At 34.2% G+C, this 20,957-nt stretch overlaps 1 protein-coding gene and 1 pseudogene across 1 annotated transcript in view; one reads left to right on the top strand and one right to left on the bottom strand.

Moving 5' to 3' along the window:
* Arsj (arylsulfatase family member J) overlaps positions 1 to 8,607 on the top strand; it is an 89,661-nt gene extending 81,054 nt beyond the window's left edge. The window contains exon 2 of the mRNA XM_047566950.1: positions 6,410 to 8,607. Coding sequence (XP_047422906.1) covers positions 6,410 to 7,808 — 1,399 coding nt within the window. The 3' untranslated portion in view covers positions 7,809 to 8,607. The remainder of the gene's footprint in view (positions 1 to 6,409) is intronic.
* LOC124995198 (uncharacterized) lies at positions 2,778 to 2,893 on the bottom strand (annotated as a pseudogene).
* Positions 8,608 to 20,957: the final 12,350 nt, after the last annotated feature.

Below are 20,957 nucleotides of genomic sequence, written 5' to 3' on the forward strand. Positions count from 1 at the left end.
CACCTGGATTGCTCTTCCTCCTACAAGAATCACCTTAAATGCTGATACCCTTCTGAATGTGTTTTTCATCCATGTTCTTTCAACTGGTTGCCTTTGTTCTGCGTTTACCCAGACACTCTTATGAATGCGCTAAAACTCTATCCCTTAGGAGAGAGTTCTCAACCCTGATATGAGCACTTACAAAAGTCTTCAGTTATCTACTGATAGCACTTACAACTCTTATAATAATCCTCTAATTACTTGTCTGTCTCTTCACTAGATTGAGTTCCTTGAGAGCAGGGACCATCTCAATCATCTCTGTGACCCCCAAAGTTAGTACATTTTCTGGCACATAGTAGGCAAATGAGTATTAAATGAGGAATTCATTCATCTATTCAGTCATGAGATAAAAAACTAGGCATAGTCTGGTTGTGACACCCCTCCTCCAGCTGCACCCATCTCCAGAAGATATAATTAACTGAAGGATGAAATTAAGCCCTATAAATAGAATTTGTCTTTGACACAAGAGAATCTTTTGAAAGGAAGTGATGAATGAACACCTCTCAGAATATGTAATAATAGTTATATTTTCTTACTTATGAATATCTGATATTTTATTTGCATATTGGTGTTTTCTAGCTTATGAATATCTGATTGGTATTTAATTTGTAAACTGCAATCTCTTATACCTTTGCTTCCTTCAAAAATTAATTTGTACTCCACTATTGGCTTATTTTGTACTCTCTAATCATCCTGTACCTGAGAATCTGCATGGAACTATTAGGATTCATATTTCATTCCACTTATAATGATAAATGTGTAATTAGTTTAAAACAATAGTGTTGTACTAATCATTTTTAGATAAAGAAAAGTCAAACTACAGTAGCTAGCTCCCAGTAATATAAATTAACATAAAACTAATTAGAAAACTTTTTACATATTTTTATGCCAAGTTGAAAGACCCACTTAGCATTTTTCTTTTAAATTGGCAGAAAAGTGAGGATTATGGCTATTACTTTTAACAGATTTGGCATCAGTACTAGGTTCACTATCATTTGTATGGCATTTTCTTTACGTGGTAGCAAGATGGTGACAAAAAGTCCACTAAATTTCAAAATTATTTTCTTTTTATTTTTAGCTAGGTGATGCGAACACTCAAAATATGTTACTTGAAAACAAATCTTATTTTAAAACAAATTTTATATTATGCAAAGAATAAATAAATATATACAAATGTATTTTGGAAACTTCCTTATCAAAGATCTGTAAATGATATTATAAATTTGGTTTCAAAAACTGTTCACAGATTATATGGAGGCTTTTATTTTAATACTGAGCGGTAGTCTTTGACTCATGGATTATTATAGCCAGAGGGAAACTTAAAGGTCAACTAGAACTTCTTTTCCAATTCTGGAATCGTTTTTTACAAAATCCTTGGCAGATGACCATCTAGCCTGCTTTACTGTTTGTTCATTTTCTTTTGTGAAAATTCCTTTTTTGCATTAAGTTTTAATCATCATCTTTATAACATTACCGATTAGTCCTAATTCCATACTCTAGAATAAAACAAGAGATGAGTTGGACCATTCACCAAGTTATAAAAGCTACAAATCTGGAAATCATTCTTTACCATTTCCTTTTTCTCTCACTTCCTCTATCAGCCACTTACGGATTTAGTTCTATCAGTTCTAAATTGAAAGGATACATTCGATCCACCCACTTCTTTCCATTTTTACTGCCACTAGATGGTAGTCCAAGCCACCATCATCTTTGACCTAATCTAATAGCCTTCTAAATAATTTCTGTGTCTCAATTCTCAGCCCTACAGTCCACTTTCAATACCTATGTTGAATTTGGAGTGCATACACCCTAGGGCAAAACAAGATAATTCACTGAAATTCAAGAAGAAATGCTAGAAATTCTACTCATTTATTTTTATCTCATTCTTTTAGATTTCTATATTTTGTACATTTTATAATGTTCAAAACTAAGTACAATAGTATATATGTGTGATTTATAAATGAAAAATGTGTACATATTGAGGCACATGCTTAGATATTGACTATTTTCCAGATATGCTCTGAGTAGCATTCAGTGGGATTATTACTCTTAAAAATTTGCACACAGTGCTTTTGTATAGTGTATTCTCTCATTAGTATTTTAGCTCTCATTTTTGCTTTTGTTTTTATTAAATTCATGGTTTGAGGTATCCAACATCTCAGATCGTTTTGCACAGTCTTTTATAACAGGTAAAAAATTGATTTATTCAACTGAAATGTCTTCCATTTATCTTAGTTAGCTTTGTCTAATACACTTTTTATAAAATTTGAAACAATCTCATATTTATAGAAAAATTGCAAGTAAAACACAAATGACAAAGTTTTTGAAAGTTAATTGCCAACACCTGGCCCCTGTATCTCCAATAGTTTACCCTGTATTTCCTACAAGTAAGGATAGTCTCCTAAAATTAGCCACAAATCAATCATCAAAATCAAGAAGTTAACATTGTTATTCCCTTTTCAACCTGAGACTTCATCAAAGTTTTGTGTATTCTTTAAGAATATTCATTCAAATTTAGAATCACCTATTGCATTTAATTATAATGTCTCCTTTCCAACTGGAAGAGCTCATCAGTCCTTTGAACTACATAATCTTGGGATTAAATTCAGGTTACACATCTTTGGCTTCAACATCACAGAAATAACACTGTGCTTTCTCAGTGAATCCTATCTGTTACAATAACATCCAACAAAATTTTGGTTTGTCCCATAACTGATGATGTTAACTTTAATCACTTGATTAAGATGGTGTCTGTTAGCATCTTCACGAATTTGCGTGTCATCCTTGAGCAGGGGCCATGCTAATCTTCTCTGTATCGTTCCAATTTTAGTATATGTGCTGCCGAAGCGAGCACTCCTTAGCATTCTTAATGGAAAGAAGGGAGAAACAGAACCAGTAGTTTGCTTTGCACGTGATTGACAGGCACTGTCTCCACCCACACCTGATCCCAGGGCCCAGATAATTTGTACTTGGTAGACCTTTACTTTCAGCTCACATGGTAAATAACAAAGCTTTGTAGAGGAAGGAATACTAAATTAGTTCTCCTGTCACACATTATGCACTCAGTAATGTTGCTCAACTGAGCAAATTAGCAAATAATTCAGGTAAATAAATAATAAATTAATCCAAACTTTAAATGGATCTAGCTGTTTAACTAGCTGTTTGTGTACCATGGAAGAATCTACAAAGTCAAAAACCTGAATCCAGTGTGAACCCTAAGGATTCAAGCTGTAAAACTTGGACAAGTCACTAAATTATTATTCTAAGTATTTTGGGAGATTTTTGTTTGTTTACTTTGTTTAAAGTTTCAATGGAATATCACTACCTAATTCATAGAATCGTGGAGTCTAAAGATTGTATAAAATAAAATTTTCTGTGCTGCATTAATTGGTATTAAAGTGTGAAATTTTCATTCTTACCTCCAATCTAGTTGATTTTCCATTCTTTTATAAGACAAGCTTCCTGGGAACATTTTTCAAATGCTACAGCACTCCTAAGACATTTACGTAATGCTGATCCTTAAAAAGAAAAGAAAAAAAGAAAGGAAAGGGAGGAAATGAAACTATCCCAGCAGGACTTTTCTCTTGACTCTGTCTAATTTGTTCTTTTGGAAATGTTCACAAATCATCTACTTAAAAAAATCATTCTCACATTTTTCTATGACCAACATAAGCCTCACAATCCGGTTTGCAAATTCTTCCTCCTTTTTTATTGGAAAATTAGAACAGATTTGCTACTCAAGTTTTCTGGCATCTTTCCTCTGCTCCTTGATTTTTTAGAAAGTACTAATATTAACTCTCAAAAAAAAAAAATAAATAAAATAAAAGAGAAAGAACAAGCGTTAGACTTAGCCCTGCTGTTCAGGAATCAGTGTTACAGCTTGGTGGAGCAGGTTGAGGGACATAAGAAAAATATAGCACAATTTCTCAACCTTTCTATTTTCCCACCTGTAAAATGAACATAAAGAATGAATTAGATTCTTGTTATGTTCATACTATAGTAGTAAGGATCAAATACAATAATGTATGTGAAGGAAAGTCTGTAAATTATAAAACTTTATGTAACAAACAATTCTACACTCCAGGGTAGTTAAAGTAAAAGTTACTTTTATTAAATGTACTCCCCTCACTGGACTTCCAGTGCCCACAGGAACTCAAGGAAACTGAGATCAGAAGGATTAAGTAAAGTTCAAAGCCACAAGCCTAAAAAGCTGTAAGGAAATTCAAATCCAGGTCTGACTGTTTCCAAATTCTATATACTTAACCATACCACAAATGCCACTCCTAAATCCCTCTTCTGAGACTCAGGAGTTCAGCATTTAAACAGAAGTTGCCCTGAGTATCTCATGCCTCTTAAAAGCTCCTGCCAAACTTTTATGTTGTTGGTTCTAAATTTTCCAATATGAAAACCATGCTACTTTCTGGAGAAGACAGAAACCATGTAGTTGATTAATAGCTCTGAACTCTCATTTATCCCCTATGCTACACCATCTATGAAAACAGCAAACTTCTTTTCTTCTGCAAATATTTTCTATTTCAAGTTTTTCATAAACTTCAATTCCTTTTGCCTTTACCACTAGGTGAGAAAAAAAAAAAAAAAACTAGAAAGACTCCAACCAGTTATCCTTTCAAGAAATTGAATAGACATTCTGGTCCAGTACATTTTCTGCATATGATAATTATTTATTTACATAACCCATCCCCATAAATCCTTTCCAAAATTTTTACCTACACAGATTTCTCCCTTTTTAATTTTCTCCAAGTTTGCCTTAATAGGTGATACCAATTTGTCATGTGCAAAAGCAGTGGTGTCAGAAGTGTTTTGTATTCTGAACTGGACCAAATATTCAAGGACATTAACAATGCCTTCTGAATGTAGTGTTTAATAATGCTTATGAAATGTCTATCTTTGGGAGTTTATTACATTTTAAATTACTCCAACTATGGTTATTGTGAAACTTTTATGGCTAATGATCTGTGAAGTGGACAAACCTTAGCAGTAGTGACCAGCTATTACTTTAGCTCCCACAAAACATTTCATATCTACAATTAACACACCAAAAGAACTCATGATTGCATTACCCAGTCATTGGGGCAATTTAAAAAAAAATTGAACCATTTATCCATTGTGTATATAACATGCTGATGTTTCACGATAAACCACTGTGAAAAAAGTTTTGTTTTTTGACCTCAATGCTCCTCTCTGTAATCTGATCCCACGAATATTTTAATATTTACCCTAACAATTTTCTGCAACCATCATTCTTTTATAATTTCTATATCGTCTTTTTTTAAAAGTGTTTTTGAACTTACATAACAACTCTAGTGAGTCACTTTTAAAATGTCTTGAACTAACAAATATATCTGGACCTAACTGGACCCACTCATGGTCCATTTCTAGACAAAAGTCCTGAGAAAAAAATTATGGTCCATTTCTAGACAAAAGTCCTGAGAAAAATGTATGTGAGGAAAAATATGAGAAATTAAAATTCATTTAATTTTAACATATAGGACTGTTACCATATTGTCTTAGACTATATTATAAATGTTGCTAATAAAAGTCAGGGGAGCCACTAACAAACAAACACTCATTTCTAACAATCCTTAGCACTAGCTAACACTTCTACTCTAAAATGGTTTTGCAAAAATAAAGTGCTGTATGGTAAGAAACCTTCTCTTTTCCTTTCTTTCTTTTTTTTTTTTTTTTTTTTATTTTTGTGGTGCTGGGGATCGAACCCAGGGCCCTGTGCTTGTAAGGCAAGCCCTTTACCAACTGAGCTATCTTCCCAGCCCCCTTCTCTTTTTCTTTTGGAATTCTGAGATCTAACAGGTTAGGGACTAAGTATGAAATATTTTTTGACAATCAGTCAAGAAATTTTTGTACAATTTCTCATGAGCTTTTAGTACTTAAAAGCTAGTTTGAAATAAATGATCTCAGGAAATGATTTAGAAGCTAATGTAAGATCCCTAAATTGAAAACAATGATGATAATACTCCAGTTCTATGTATCCTTCCTCTTGTTAGTTTTCATATAATTATGACTAAATTTTATTTTAATTAACTCTGTAATTAGTAGAATGAAGTTTATTTGAATTAATTATGTTGTAAAGACTTTAATAAGACTGTGAAATAAGTGGTGAAATCATTGTTTTGAAAGCATTCATTTAGACTTATGCATTTCAAATGTTAAATATGAAGCTAATTAGAATAAAAATTTTGAGTCAAGAGTAGAAATGTGGAATTGGTCATATATAATTTGTATTAAAGCTTATCTTCATAAAAACATTATTTAAATTTAGGAATCATTATCTTTTTTATGTAGAATATCTCTTTTATTCTGCCCTGACAAAATGTTTACTTTCTTTCTCAAGGTATCAGATACACACAGGACTTCAACACTCTATCATAAGACCTACCCAACCCAACTGTTTACCTCTGGACAATGCAACCTTACCTCAAAAGTTGAAGGAGGTTGGCTATGCAACACATATGGTTGGAAAATGGCACTTGGGTTTTTACAAAAAAGAATGCATGCCCACCAAGAGAGGATTTGATACCTTTTTTGGTTCCCTTTTGGGAAGTGGTGATTACTATACACACTACAAATGTGACAGTCCTGGGATGTGTGGCTATGACTTGTATGAAAATGACCACGCTGCCTGGGACTATGACAATGGCCTATACTCCACACAGATGTACACACAGAGAGTGCAGCAAATCTTGGCTTCCCATAACCCTGCAAAGCCTATATTTTTATATATTGCCTACCAAGCTGTTCACTCACCGCTGCAAGCCCCTGGCAGGTATTTTGAACACTACCGATCCATTATCAACATAAATAGACGGAGGTATGCTGCCATGCTTTCCTGCTTGGATGAAGCAATCAACAATGTGACTCTGGCCCTAAAAGCATATGGTTTCTATAACAACAGCATTATCATTTACTCTTCAGATAATGGCGGCCAGCCAATGGCAGGAGGAAGTAACTGGCCTCTCAGAGGTAGCAAAGGAACATACTGGGAAGGAGGAATACGGGCTGTTGGCTTTGTGCATAGCCCACTTCTGAAAAACAAGGGAACAGTATGTAAGGAACTTGTGCACATCACTGACTGGTATCCCACTCTGATCTCCCTGGCTGAGGGACAGATTGATGAAGACATCCAACTAGATGGTTATGATATCTGGGAGACTATAAGCGAAGGCCTTCGCTCACCCCGAGTAGATATTTTGCACAATATTGATCCCATTTACACAAAGGCAAAAAATGGCTCCTTGGCAGCAGGCTACGGGATCTGGAACACTGCCATCCAATCAGCCATCAGGGTGCAGCACTGGAAACTGCTCACTGGAAATCCTGGCTACAGTGACTGGGTTCCCCCTCAGTCTTTCAGCAACCTGGGACCAAACCGATGGCACAATGAACGGATTACCTTGTCAACTGGCAAAAGTATATGGCTTTTCAACATCACAGCTGACCCATATGAAAGGGTGGACCTATCCAGCAGGTATCCAGGGATTGTGAAGAAGCTCCTACGGAGACTGTCACAATTCAACAAGACTGCAGTTCCTGTCAGGTACCCCCCCAAAGACCCCAGGAGTAACCCACGGCTCAATGGAGGAGTCTGGGGACCATGGTATAAAGAGGAAAACAAGAAAAAGAAGGCAAGCAAAAGTAAAGCTGAGAAAAAGAAAAAGAAAAGTAAGACAAAGAAGAAACGACCCAAAGCATGTTCATCTCCAAATTGCTATTCAGGTATTATCCCTGGATGACTATAAATATTTCCAGTTTGGTTAAACTTAAAAATTATTGGTCCTTCACCTGTTTGCTAGCTAAACCAGCAAATTTGGCTCAGAAATATCACTGCCATAAACACAAGGCTCATTTTCAAGTTGTGCCACTCCAGAGACTTCTGCCACCTGGCTGTCACATGGAAAATTGTCCAGCTCCATGCCAAAGATGCTGCTTCTGCAAGGCACACTTGGAGGTCATGGAGATGTTTATTTCTCTGGATCCTTTATAAAAGGTGGTCAGTCATGGGTTTAACTGCTGTGCTTCCTCCAGGTGACCAAACAGGATACTTCATATTATAAGAGGGGACTATGATCAACAATTGAAAAGCATGCTGATTTGATGGATATTACAGGGTAGCATGATTAAAAAACTACTTTTGATGTAGTCAAAGTTTGTGTCACCTAAAATACATTGAAAATACATTTTCATAGTGAATTTTTGTGTCTCTATCATATGAAACTTGGGTTTTAAAATTAATTCTATTTCATGTATCATTTCCTTTCCTGTGAAAATAAGCTGTTCTTCTTACATGTGAACAGCTTGCACCTCATTTTATCATGCATGAGGGAATGGCAAATAAGAATGTTTGAGCACACTGCCAAAAATGAATGTAACTATTTTCTAAACACTTTAATAGAATAGCACTTCAATATAAAGTGCATAATTTATTTTTAAAGAAAAAAATATTTTGTTTTCATAAAAGATATGCAAATAATTTTATTTTATTTTTAACTTCTACATGCCATTAGAATAATTTTATTTCATTTCTTCAAGATTAGCAAGCACTGTAATACAATGAATTACTGTAATACTGTGTAAATACATAGAATTTAAGAAGAAAATTTTCAGAAAAAAATTATAATCATTATTGTTCAATCATTATTTTGAATGTAATAAGATGAATATAGTCCTTACAAACTATTTGGAAATTCAATGTGCAGATTTGATACATCTTTATTGTTTCTACCATAAACTATTTATGTATATTAATTATTAAAATGATTTATTTTATGACATTAGCATATTTAGTGTGGCTTTTCTGATCTAACCTCTAGTATCTAACCTCTAGTATTCTGATCTAACCTCTAATATTATTCATCTCAACCAGTAAAATTCTTTACAAATAGGCAATTGTAGGTACAGTTTGGTAACATAGTAATATGTTTTTGCAATTAGGAAATGTTTCCACCTGGCTAGTGCATTAAGAAAGATGTTCACTTATTAATAAATAACATTCATAATGTCTCTAGTCTTATACAAAGTAGACAGGAGGAAAGAAACGGAAAAATAAAAGATATGGATCCTGACTGGAGTAGTTAAAAATCTAGTTTGGAACTTGTACAAGCAAACATAATGAGGAAGATTAAGAGGATTATCCATAATGAAATTTACCAGGGGCCATGAATAAGCTTAGATGGGTGTGGTTCCTGAAGGCCCTAGAGTTTCTTTGAAGTGTCTTCTCTTAATGCAGAGGCCTATGTGCCACACCTGAAGACTCACAGCAAGAACTATGATCTGTGAAGTTATGACTGTGATAATATACATGGTAGTATAGCAGTATGCTATGAAGTACATGTATATTAGAACTTAAGGGATTGCCCATTATAGTTTCAGGGAATCTATAAAACATATCTGTAAACTAGTACTGAAATCACTATCTAAATGGGCAAAATAATCAAATTTTTAGAAATTTTTACATTTTTAGAATATGTAGCTTCATTTTTTTATATAACATTAAGTAGTATTTCCTGAAGTTTAATCTAAAAGAATATTATCCGTGTTTTCCTTTGTTGGTGCTGTGACTTATAATAGATGATATAAATTTTAAAAAATAGTTATTACACTAAAAAATACTTCTGAAGAAAAATAACAAAGATATTTTCTGTTAAAGAAAGTGAAAGGTGTCACTTTGCTGCAGACTTTCTTAGAGTTTTTAAAATCCTAGTTGGCATTGGAACTCTCTAACAGAAGGAAAATTATATACAATATTTTCTAATTTATTTTATTATAAAACTCTTCTCTATAGTGCATTACATTGGAGCAACAAACTGAAAATTTCCACATATAAAATCTTCTATATGTGCCTAGCAAGACAAGAAAAAGTAGCAAAAAGGTAAATCAGAAATATGAAAATTAATTCAATTTGGAGTCCACTAGGCTCTACCTATTATGATATGATTTTAAGTTCTTTATAAATGACCATAACTTTCTCAATGAAACTAAATCAGACTAACATGAAATGACTTTAGGGATATTGATCACTGTTTTAAAGAGAGTACCTCCTGCCTGCACGTTTCTCTGAATAGGCTGTGATTTAAGAGTCTCTGCCTTGTCCCTAAGAAACCAAAATCTAATATAATAATCATATATAAATCATGAACAAAAATGTTTCCAAACTGCTGTCAGCAAGTGCTAGTTATTTCAAGAAGACCAGGAAGAAAAAGACCATGCATTTGACATTCGTGCCCTAATCACCAAATGCCCACGTTATTATTAGGCCTTCATTCTCTGATGTCCTGAACTGGATCTTCAAGAGGCATTTCTAGTCTGTCTGTGTCTGTCTGCACCTATTTTACAACTCGGATTATTTTCTTAGGATAACAAAGATAATCCCACTAGCTTTGGCAGAATATTCCTTGTATATGCAACTCAAATAAAAACCAACAAGGACAGTAGAGTGAATCAGACATAACTTTCCTATGTTTCTACATGAATACATGACCAGTGTAACTTCACATCATGTACAAAATGGGAAGTTATATCCCATGTATATATGATATGTCAAAATACATTCTACTGTCATGATAACTAAAAAGAACAAATTAAAAAAAAACAAAACAAAACAACAAGGAGGTGCCACTCACCCAGTGAAAATATTTACTCCTATTGTCAAGTCTACCTAAAGATGTGTTTCATTTATCTTTACTTACTCTTTCCTCCTTATTCAACCAATTGATGAACATTATAATTTTCTTAATCAGGACTCTTTTAAAGTCTTAAGTATGCAGGGGAAACCGTGTCATTGATAGTTGAATATACAATATATATATTTTAACAGTTGACTTCCCAGTATACCAGAATGTGGCATCAGAATTAGCTTCCTAAGCAATTTATGCATAGTATTGTTAAGCACACAAATCGTGAATTTGTTAGTAGCAGTCCGAATGTGTATTGTTGGCAGGGAAAAAATGACTCGCTCAAATCAGAAAACAAAATTCATGTGTCATAAGCTAATAGCTACTTTGTTTCCCCTTAAGGAAAATTATGTCATAAAATATATTCATTCCTTCATTCATTCATTCAAAAACTACTAAATCTTACCGTCTGTTAGGCAATCAATATTCTAGGTACTTGGGATACATCAGTGAACAAAACAGATATAAAGTTCTCAAGCTTGTGCAGGTTACCTTCTAGCTAAGTAGGGCAAATGGTCACTAATAATCAAATAATGAGTTAAATTATAGACTGTAGAAAGTATTATTGAAAAAAAAGAGTACATCAGGTAAAGGGAGGATTCACTACACACCAAGTTCATCCATCCATTGGGTTAGTATTTGTTAAATCCCAGTGTGATGATATATTCAAGGGTGTGATGACAAGTAGCATCAGGCAGATTCTCCTTCTTCAGGTAGCGTACATCTTCCTGGAAGATAAGGCCATCAATCAAACAAATAGCTCCTCTCCCTTCCCTCCCACCATCATTCACCTCTTCCTTCTTTGTCTTTCTTCATAGCCCTTCCCACTGTTTACTATGTTTCATATTTGAATGTTTTCTTTGTCTGCCTCATCCCACTAAAGTATAAGCTTCTAAAGAAAAGTGATTAACATCTGTTACATTTCCATCAGTATTTCTAATATATAAAGCATTATCTGCTGATAGCACTCAACATATTAATATATGTATTTTTGGCTGAATAAAGAAAATCACATATCCACTATATTAGCTTAGGTATTCCCTTACTATTTCTTATACAGGGATTTCACTATTAAAAATAGAACAAGTCATCTTTAATGCCATTCCTCATAATAACAGAATGATAGAAAATTCAGAAATTTCTAGCACTATAAAAACTAATTCTAATAACATAGTTATAGGAACAGAGTGTAACAGCAAAAACCAAGCAAAAATTACACAAGATTGAGACTACATTGTATCTATATAATCTTTATTACTTAACAGGGTAGAACAAGATCATTCTAACACTACTTTGAGCATTACAGAATACATTGACTTAAATGAAAATTTCCAGAAAAGAAAGGTGGGGGCTGAAATGACTATTGATTTCTTTGCACCAACTTGTGCAAGGAAAAATATAATTATCAAATGAACCTCAAAATCTTCATAGAATTATGAAGCCAAATGAACTATGCTTCACATCCTTTGTGTTTTATCACAAAACTCTACAATTTGGCAGATTGGGAAATTTTGTTTTTTAAAGATATATTTTTCTTGAACATTTTATTGGTTGTAGCCTCAATATAAATTTGATGGATTGGTTGCTTGGATATGTTGTATTTAAAGCAGAGCAAAATGTTGCCTTTTGGAATCAGACAGACTTGAAGATACCTACTTTTTTCCCCATTTTTCTAATTCAGAATTTTCTTTCCTTTTTTTAACTTCAATTTTCTTATCTTTATTTTATTATGTTCTTATTAGTGCATTACAATTATACATAATAGTGGAGTTCATTGTGACATAGTCACACATATTCAAAACATAATCTGCTCCATTTCATTCCCCAGTACTTGCCCTTTTTATTCCTTCCTCCCTCCCCTTGATCTTCCTCCTCTACCCTCAAATTTGCTATATATTTAACATGTTTTGTCAGTTGACTTATGTAATTTTAGATAAAATCAAACCCAACAATTGAAAAGAAACATAACACAGGCTCCTTAGAAATGTCCACATGTTCACTCTGCAGAAATTCTTTAGCGGATAATTGTAACTGGGGAGTATCCTCTCTCACAAAGCAAGTAAAAGTACATTTTCTTTTGGAAAAAAATCCGAAAAAGGTTCTCAATGTGACTTACATCATATCAGTTACTCCAGAAACAATGATTTAAGAAGTGAAGTGTCAGGGACCAAGAAGTTCTCATTCTGAGAACATTCTGACCTTTACAATAAGCAGCAGCGCCCCTCCCTGCCTCCTGGCTGATAATTCTGACAGTATGGCGCCTATGGCGCCCACGGCTTCTCTTCCGGGACTACACTTTCCCGCCGGCGCGAACTTCACCTTCCCGCCAGCGCGAATTTGCACCCTATCAGGAACCCAGCAGAAGAATACAACCAACCAGGCTGCACCTCGTCATACCCCTCATTCCCTCAGCATAAATACCCGTGAGAACAATAAAAATTTGCAGCTTGATCAGAATTCCTGTCTTGCTGTCACTCCCTGTGTCTCTTGTCCCTTCATTCCTTCTCTCTTAGGTTCGCCGTCCTGCGTTGATGTCCCGCGGGTGGGGACAGTGAAGTTCTTTCAACTTTGAGAATTGTGAATAAAGGAATGCTTTCAACTGACCTTGTAAATCTTGAGCAACTGTAAAAAAGAAAAAAAAAAATTATAACCAAGTGTAAGGCCAAAAGGAAAGGCTTCCCTTTGCCCTCTAAAGTTTTTCTGGAATAGAAGAGATACACAAATTTGTTATAAACAGGGAGGGGACCACAGAGTGTAATTATCCACTAGACTGACCTGACTCAGAAGGTTATTATATCCCTTTTCCATAGAAGAGGAGGAGAATTGAGAATGTAGACAATTCTAAGGGAAGGAAGGCAGTGAACTTGGAGAAACATACAATGGCCAGAGACAAAGTCCAGTGGGCCCCGCAGAATAGACAATGGATTTTAAATGACTGGATTGAATGGACCATAATAGACAAGAGACTGTCTAGGTGTGTGGGCTGACTTCAATCTTTCTTCCTGCAAAACAAGTTTAATTAATGGAAACTCAGGGAAGGGACTGAGTGATTGTTGTCTTCATAGGTGGTCCAGACTTTAGCAGACAGGGACATGTCAGAGTAAAACCTCTTTCCCCATCTTCTGCTGTTGAAATTTCTATCATCTAAAATACAACACCAGGCACCATATCTGGGAATGGCAGTCCCTGGATTTCTTCATAACATTAAACTACAAACAGAAACAACCTTGATTGCATTTACTGTCTGAAACTGTTGTTTTCATTTCACTAGCACCAGACTTTCAGAGGCTTCCCTCCTTGAAACCTAAAGCATAACTCTTCAGTCATGGAGATTCATTCTCTCCAATGCAGATTCCACTAGCACTTATCTATTGTTGGTATTTCTGGATTGCAATAATTGGATTCCCTTTAGCACCTAAGAGGTAGGGAATGATAAGCATAAAAAAATCCTATGATAATTTATACTGTGCATTCAGACTTAATAGAAACAAAGAGTGTTTTTATGAAACTGGTTTTTTTCTTTCTTCTTTTTTTTCAGGTTTTGCTTAAAGCAACTTAAAGCTACAGTTACTTAGTATTTCAGAGATTAAGGTCACAGGGGCAGGGTACCCCTTCTCTCCCAGAGGAAGCAGTGACTGCAGGGCAGAGGGGTGGGCAGGTGAGGAGGACAACAGGTATAGGTTTTCCCCCTATTTTGACTTTGATATATGCAATACACTTGCCAGCATCACATGCTGCTGTGCTCAGGCTGTTGATCTCTCTCTCCTCACATGCAACCATGGCTCCACGTGTGCCTTTCTGCTGTAGAACTAGGGACATAGATGCTTGTGTCCAAAAAATTATAAGAATTTGAATCTGTCCCCACTGGGGTTACCCAACATGAAAGGAGAAGTGCATACAATTATTTCTATCCCCTGGTGGCAAGAAGATCTGAACCCCACCCCTAAAACTTAAAAGAGCAGAAATTGGAGGAAAGAAGAGTGAGGGATGGGTGGCAGTGCCCACTGGAGTGAAATCCATCGCCCTTAAGATACCAGTCAGTGTAGTGGCTGGAGTGCCCACAGCCTGCTTCAGTTTGGGGAACTAATGAATGCTTTCTTTTCCTGCCCAGAAAAGAATGCAGTGAACAATGTAATTTTTGGTCTTTGGTGCCTACCCAAAACACACACCTTTAGGAATTCCTGCGCTTTCCTGTACAACAGTAACAGAACAACAGAGATTTCTAAGATTCTTTGGCTACTGAAAACCCAAGTTTGGGAAATTCCTGAATCCTTCCTTACCTTTCCTGGAAGAGAACGCAAAAACCAAAAGCATCATTCAGGGACACTTGTTCCAACTCTACGTCCCAGCCATCAGTCAATAATTAGCTTCCAATCCTTTCACTGTGTCAGCTACGGGTTTCTGTTGACAACCCACAAATCCTGTTAGTTGACCCATGGGACTCTTCTCTATCTCTTCCAGACAACCATGTTTAACACAGGATGTCATCCTTGTTAGCAAAAGGGATAAGTTTTACTATCTGTATTTATTCATTGTTATCCTGAAGCAATGGATTTCCTAGAGCACAGATTAGAGTCTTTATAGCAGTAAACACACGGCTTTACCACAGGTGATGCCACGAGAGGCAGATGTATGGAACTTCCAGGACAGGGGTTGCTCCATAAGAGAAAAACTCTGAAATGATGTAACTGGGATTTTATATAGGAACAGGACAGCTACGCTCTGCTCTTCTCTTCTTGAGAGAGAAAAGAAATTTTTGTTCCATAGTCTTTTGTAATCCTTTGGAATATAAATGAAATCTCTCTGGAAGGTCAATGGAGGAAATCCCCAGAATTTGGATCTGAGGAATGTAATCTTTTTTTACCCTTTGAATGAGAGCAGAAGGTTCCAGATCTATCTAACATCCTTTAACTTCAAAGGTTTGTCCTTTACCTCAGATGCCAGAGATATTTGCCCAGAAAGCCCTAGCTGCACCAAAACATGAGAATACTCACTATATTCACTTCCTAACATAGATTAATGGTTGTCTGCAGATGGATGTTGGAACAAATATTGACCGCAAACAGGTATGAGGGGACTTTTTGGGATGAAGGAAGTATTTTATAACTGAACCATAGGAATGATCGCACATCTATACAATGTATTAAATGTCACTAAATTGTTTATTTACAAAGGGCAAATTGTATAGTATGTCAATAATTTCCCAATAAAGCTATCAAATGCAAGTCACTATTCAAGGAGAATACTTATAACTTAACAAAGATCATAAACTTTCAAATCAATAAAAAAAAATTTGAAAGTCCTCACAAAAGGTGTTACATAATGAACAATAAATACACAAAAATTTGCTCAGAATCATTAGGCATTAGAGAAATACAAATTAAAATCATAATGGTATACCACTACACATCTATCAGAGAGGTTAAAATTTAAAAAGATGACACCAAGTATTGATGACTACGTGAAGCCCATGAGAGAGATGGTTAATGAGAGTGTACATTGATACAACTACATTAGAAAATTCTTCTGTTGTATCAGTGAAAGTTAAACATGTATAAATGTATGTGTGCATGTATGTATATATGTATGCATGTATGTATATGTATGGATATATGGATAAACATATATGTATATATGCATGTGGTCGTGTATATGTGTGTATAGGTGTACATACACACATATATGTGTATAACTGTGACCCAAAAATTTTCTTCCTAGGTGTATATCCAATAGAAATTTGTATATATACCTATATATATATTATATATATATAAATATTATACATCTATGAACATCATATATGTATTATATATATATGGACTTCCAGGATTCTGTTAATATTTTTATGTGTGCCCCGATGAGAGTAAGTATATTCACTTTAAAAAACTCATTGAGCTGTACAACTGTGGCTGAGTTGCTTTTCTGCATTTGTGATATACTCATCAACTCCATCATTACCAGAGTCCACTATATGTGTTGTAGGTGTGTCTGTGTTTATGACAAAGCAATTTCACTTTCAAATATTTACTCAAATCCAGAGAGAAAACTAGTATGTACCTAGCAGAGTGTCTGGCACATGGAAGTATTTGATTAAGATGGAACACAGAAGAACAACAATAAAAAGTCTAATATACTATTTTAATCTCTTTTTTTTTAACCATTTATCTAGCACACAGAAATTATTGGAACCTAAACATTCACCTTCATCACATGTTATAGAAGACTGCCAATTTGTTTCAACTATTTTTAAAATTGAATACAATTAATTTTATAATTTCTAATAGTTCAAATCAATTAATTTATAATTTAGTCACAAAAGTGAAGTAATACAAATAATTATTCAATATATGCAATAAAATCTGTGTGTACCTTAATTTGCAATTGAGTCCTATCCAATAATCACAGTCCAAAGTCAATTACTTCAAATACTAACAAATATAATTTAAAATAAAAAATCATGGTCCCTATATACTTGGCATTCTGATTATATGAAAATCTGCTGAGAAAACAAAATTCCCCCTCTATTCATCTCTGTTGCTCTTATCTTTTTCAGTAACTAATCTTATATTTCTTTGCATTACCCTGCTCCACCTCACCACTATCTCCTCTAACTATTCATTTCTAGCTCATTCTGACTCTTTTCTCCTTCTGGTCCTTATTTTTACTTCCTACTCTTTCAGTAACTATGATGTGTGTAATATCACTAAAAGCTAACTAAACCTGTCTGTTTAAATTCAACACATTAGGGTCTGTGCAACTATGTTTTAAAAACAATCTTTGAGCAGTGGATGGGAGTGAAGAAGAGGAGGTTGAAGTTGATTGGTACATGCTGTGTGCAAACAGATGGCCAAACTATGAGGGTGTTTCCAGAGATAATTGGAATATGGGTTCCCAAACAGAGGAGGAAAGGCCCACCCTGAACTTTTTTTGGTGGCACCATCCAATAGCCTGAGGGTCCAGATGGAACAAAAAGCAGGAGGAGGAAAAAGCACTTACTCTCTCATGCTCAATCCTCCTAAGCCAGTACATTTTTGCTGCTGTCATTGCTGCAGACAAGAGACTCCACATTCCTCAGTCTTTGAACACAGATACACCAATGATTCTCCAGGCCTTTGGCCTTGAACCGGGGCTGCATCACTGGTTCATCTTGCTGAGGCTTCCAGCTTCTTGAACAGAGCAATTACTGGTTTCTCCAACTTTCCAGCCTGCAGATGGCCATTGTGGGTCAATCCAACCTCTGATCATGTAAACCAACCTGATAAATCCCCTCTTATAATTATATATACATTCTCTTGGACTGTACTCCTCTAGAGAACCCTAATAACTTCTGTGATAATTTAAAAAAAAAAAAATTTTAGTCTTTGAGCAAACTTTCATACTAAGATATTTTTCCTACTAGTCATTTATATTCCAACTTAATTCATGAGTTAAATAGGACTCCAGATCAGAGATTAATATTTTTACTTCTAGTCAAAATATTGATCATATATCTATAATAAAAATTTTCATTTACCATTATCAAAAAAATAATTACCATTATGCATATAATTATAATTATACTTGTATAAATTATGGCTTTCAAAACTAATTACAAATGTGGCTATTAAATAAGTTTGTTTACAACTCAAAAATTTGTCTTCTTATATTTTGTCATAGAAGAAAGTATATACCAACAGGACATTAGTTAATTTTAAGTAAATTCATGTTATTTCCCTGCACAATAAAACAATAAACAAGACTCTTCATTATGGTTTCTGAATTGTTAACATTTATTATTTTCTGTTTCCTTGAATTATCCCTATTTTGTTTATATCAAAATAAAAGGATGTTAGAACCTTTAAGCAATAATTGGAATCTATTTTTTCAAGTCCCTCACTCCATAAAATTAATATTTTTTAAATTTTTTATATATAATCATTTTATAAGTAAAATTATGGAATAAGATTTCATTTTAATACTTGTGAATAAAAAGAAATCATTTTTTTTCAATTAAACTATATTAATATTTTAAAGCAAGGAGTTGTTTATCAAATTATATTTTACCCACCTTAATGCACTGATATGTTTGTCATTACATAATTTGTATCGTGTTGTGGAAGAATATTTGTACCATATAGCTCGAATTATTTTTGCTGTAACTAAATTGACTGATTAATTTGAAAAACAATAGGTATTTTATGAGTTATCTAATTTTACCTCCAAATTTTACCTAATGATTTCAATTAAAAACAGTTATAATTTTGATAAACTTCAAGTTATTGATATATATAAACCTTCTTTTCTCTCTAAGCACCTGTAGACCCTTTTTCCACCATGAATTATTCTATCTATAACTCATAAATATATCTTTTCTCTGAGGGTGAAAATGTTCTAATTTCCTTATAACTTGTTGTCAGTGATAATTTACCCTATAATTTATTTGACCTTTGAAAGTTCTTTCTCATCTGACATTTATCCCTTTGTAAATAACTGGTTATTGACTGAGGCATTTCATTAACTGATTTGGATGCTGTACATACTCATGAAAAGTCTGCCAAGTATATCCTTGAAAAATTTCACTATCGTTGCTTGTCTGTTCTCTTACACTAAAAAGTATTGTATACATTTTCATGCAAAATATACACTTCTGAAGTCTGACTCATAAAGTTCATCTCAATTTTATAAAGTGAGAAATTTGAACACATAGATTTCAGCTATTGCTCAAAGGGCCTAACATCCTTTATTTCAGAAAATGTATAGTAAAAGAGTTACTGTTATTACTGAATATTTACTTTGAGAACCTGAAGTATCCTTCAAGATAATGAGTCTACTGTAGCTCTATAAATAATGAGCAATAGGGTCAAATATGCCTTGCCAAAATCATTCACCCAGTTCCCACCTCTCAGTCACAGCATGTGTTATCTTTGAAATCCTACAGTAGTCAAAAATTAAACCAGTATCATTGAATGAACTTCATTTAAATGTGTGCAAAAAGGGAGAATGCCAATTACATAAAGACATCAATAACTTTATTTCATTTATTTGGGTCCCTTTCTCTAGGTCAGATAAACATTGTTGACAAGTCAGAAGAAAAATAGGTAGCTGGAAGCTTTATGTTGCTAGTGTGTATCTTCCACAGAGAAAAACAAAACATACAAAAGATTTATTGATTAGGTCAGTTTTTCAGTGTTTTGGTTTTTTAAAGATGAGAAAAATGAGAACTTTGTAGAAAAACTGCATGGTCTTAGCATGCCCTTTGTTCAGGGGTTCAGATTTCTATAAAAAGAAGGGATTGGACAAAATCAAAGCAGAGAACAAAAGGCAAAATTGATTTTTCACAAGTCATAATGTTTAAAAACAAATGTCACTAATCCCCTTGAGACTGAAATACCTCTCATGAGTCTCACCTGAATCTCACCTCATCTTTTATCCTGGTGGGTAAAAGAGCAACAACCAACTAGAAGTCTAAAATCAGTCAAATGATGAACTCAATCTTCCCTCTTCTTCTCTGTCAGTACCTGTCACTTATTCTCCAGCCTGGAGAGACTCATAGACAAAGAAAGTTGCTGTACCTTTTTGTTGATAAAAATATAAAGTGATATGTACTTAACTACAAATAATAGTAGAAGTACCATCATGTATCCCTTAACGGCAGGGATAAATTCTGGGAAATGTGCGGTTAGGCAATTTTGTCATTGTGAGAATATAATAGAGTATATTTACACAAACCACAATGTACCACATTACAGTATATTTACACAATGGCTATATTATCACCAGTCATACAATTTGATGAACCACCATTATATATGTGTGTCATCATTGATCAAAACCTATTATATGGCACTAGACTATACATTATTATTATTTACCAAGGTTAATAATAAAAGTACAACTACTAACAGGCATATTTAGACATTTATCATTGGCAAACACATTATAAAAGGCATTACCTTAAAGTCATTAGAGCTCAAGAATAGGTTGAAATGCTTTCTAAACTACCAGAAGTGTGTGACTTTCTAAAGTCAACGTAGAACTAGTCAATTGAAATTACTGAAAGACAAATTTCAGCTCAGTATAAACAAGTAATTAGTGCCACTTTCATCAGAACATGGTACCCTCTAAAGCACTGTATGTCCAGTTATTGAAAGAATCTAGAAGTAGAGTCACTATATGCACAAAACATATCTAGAGTTTCTGTGTTAACAAGGGCAGAAGAATGAGCTTAGCTCA

The sequence above is a fragment of the Sciurus carolinensis genome, chromosome 10, assembly GCF_902686445.1.
Source record: "Sciurus carolinensis chromosome 10, mSciCar1.2, whole genome shotgun sequence".
In the NCBI taxonomy this organism is placed as follows: domain Eukaryota; kingdom Metazoa; phylum Chordata; class Mammalia; order Rodentia; family Sciuridae; genus Sciurus; species Sciurus carolinensis.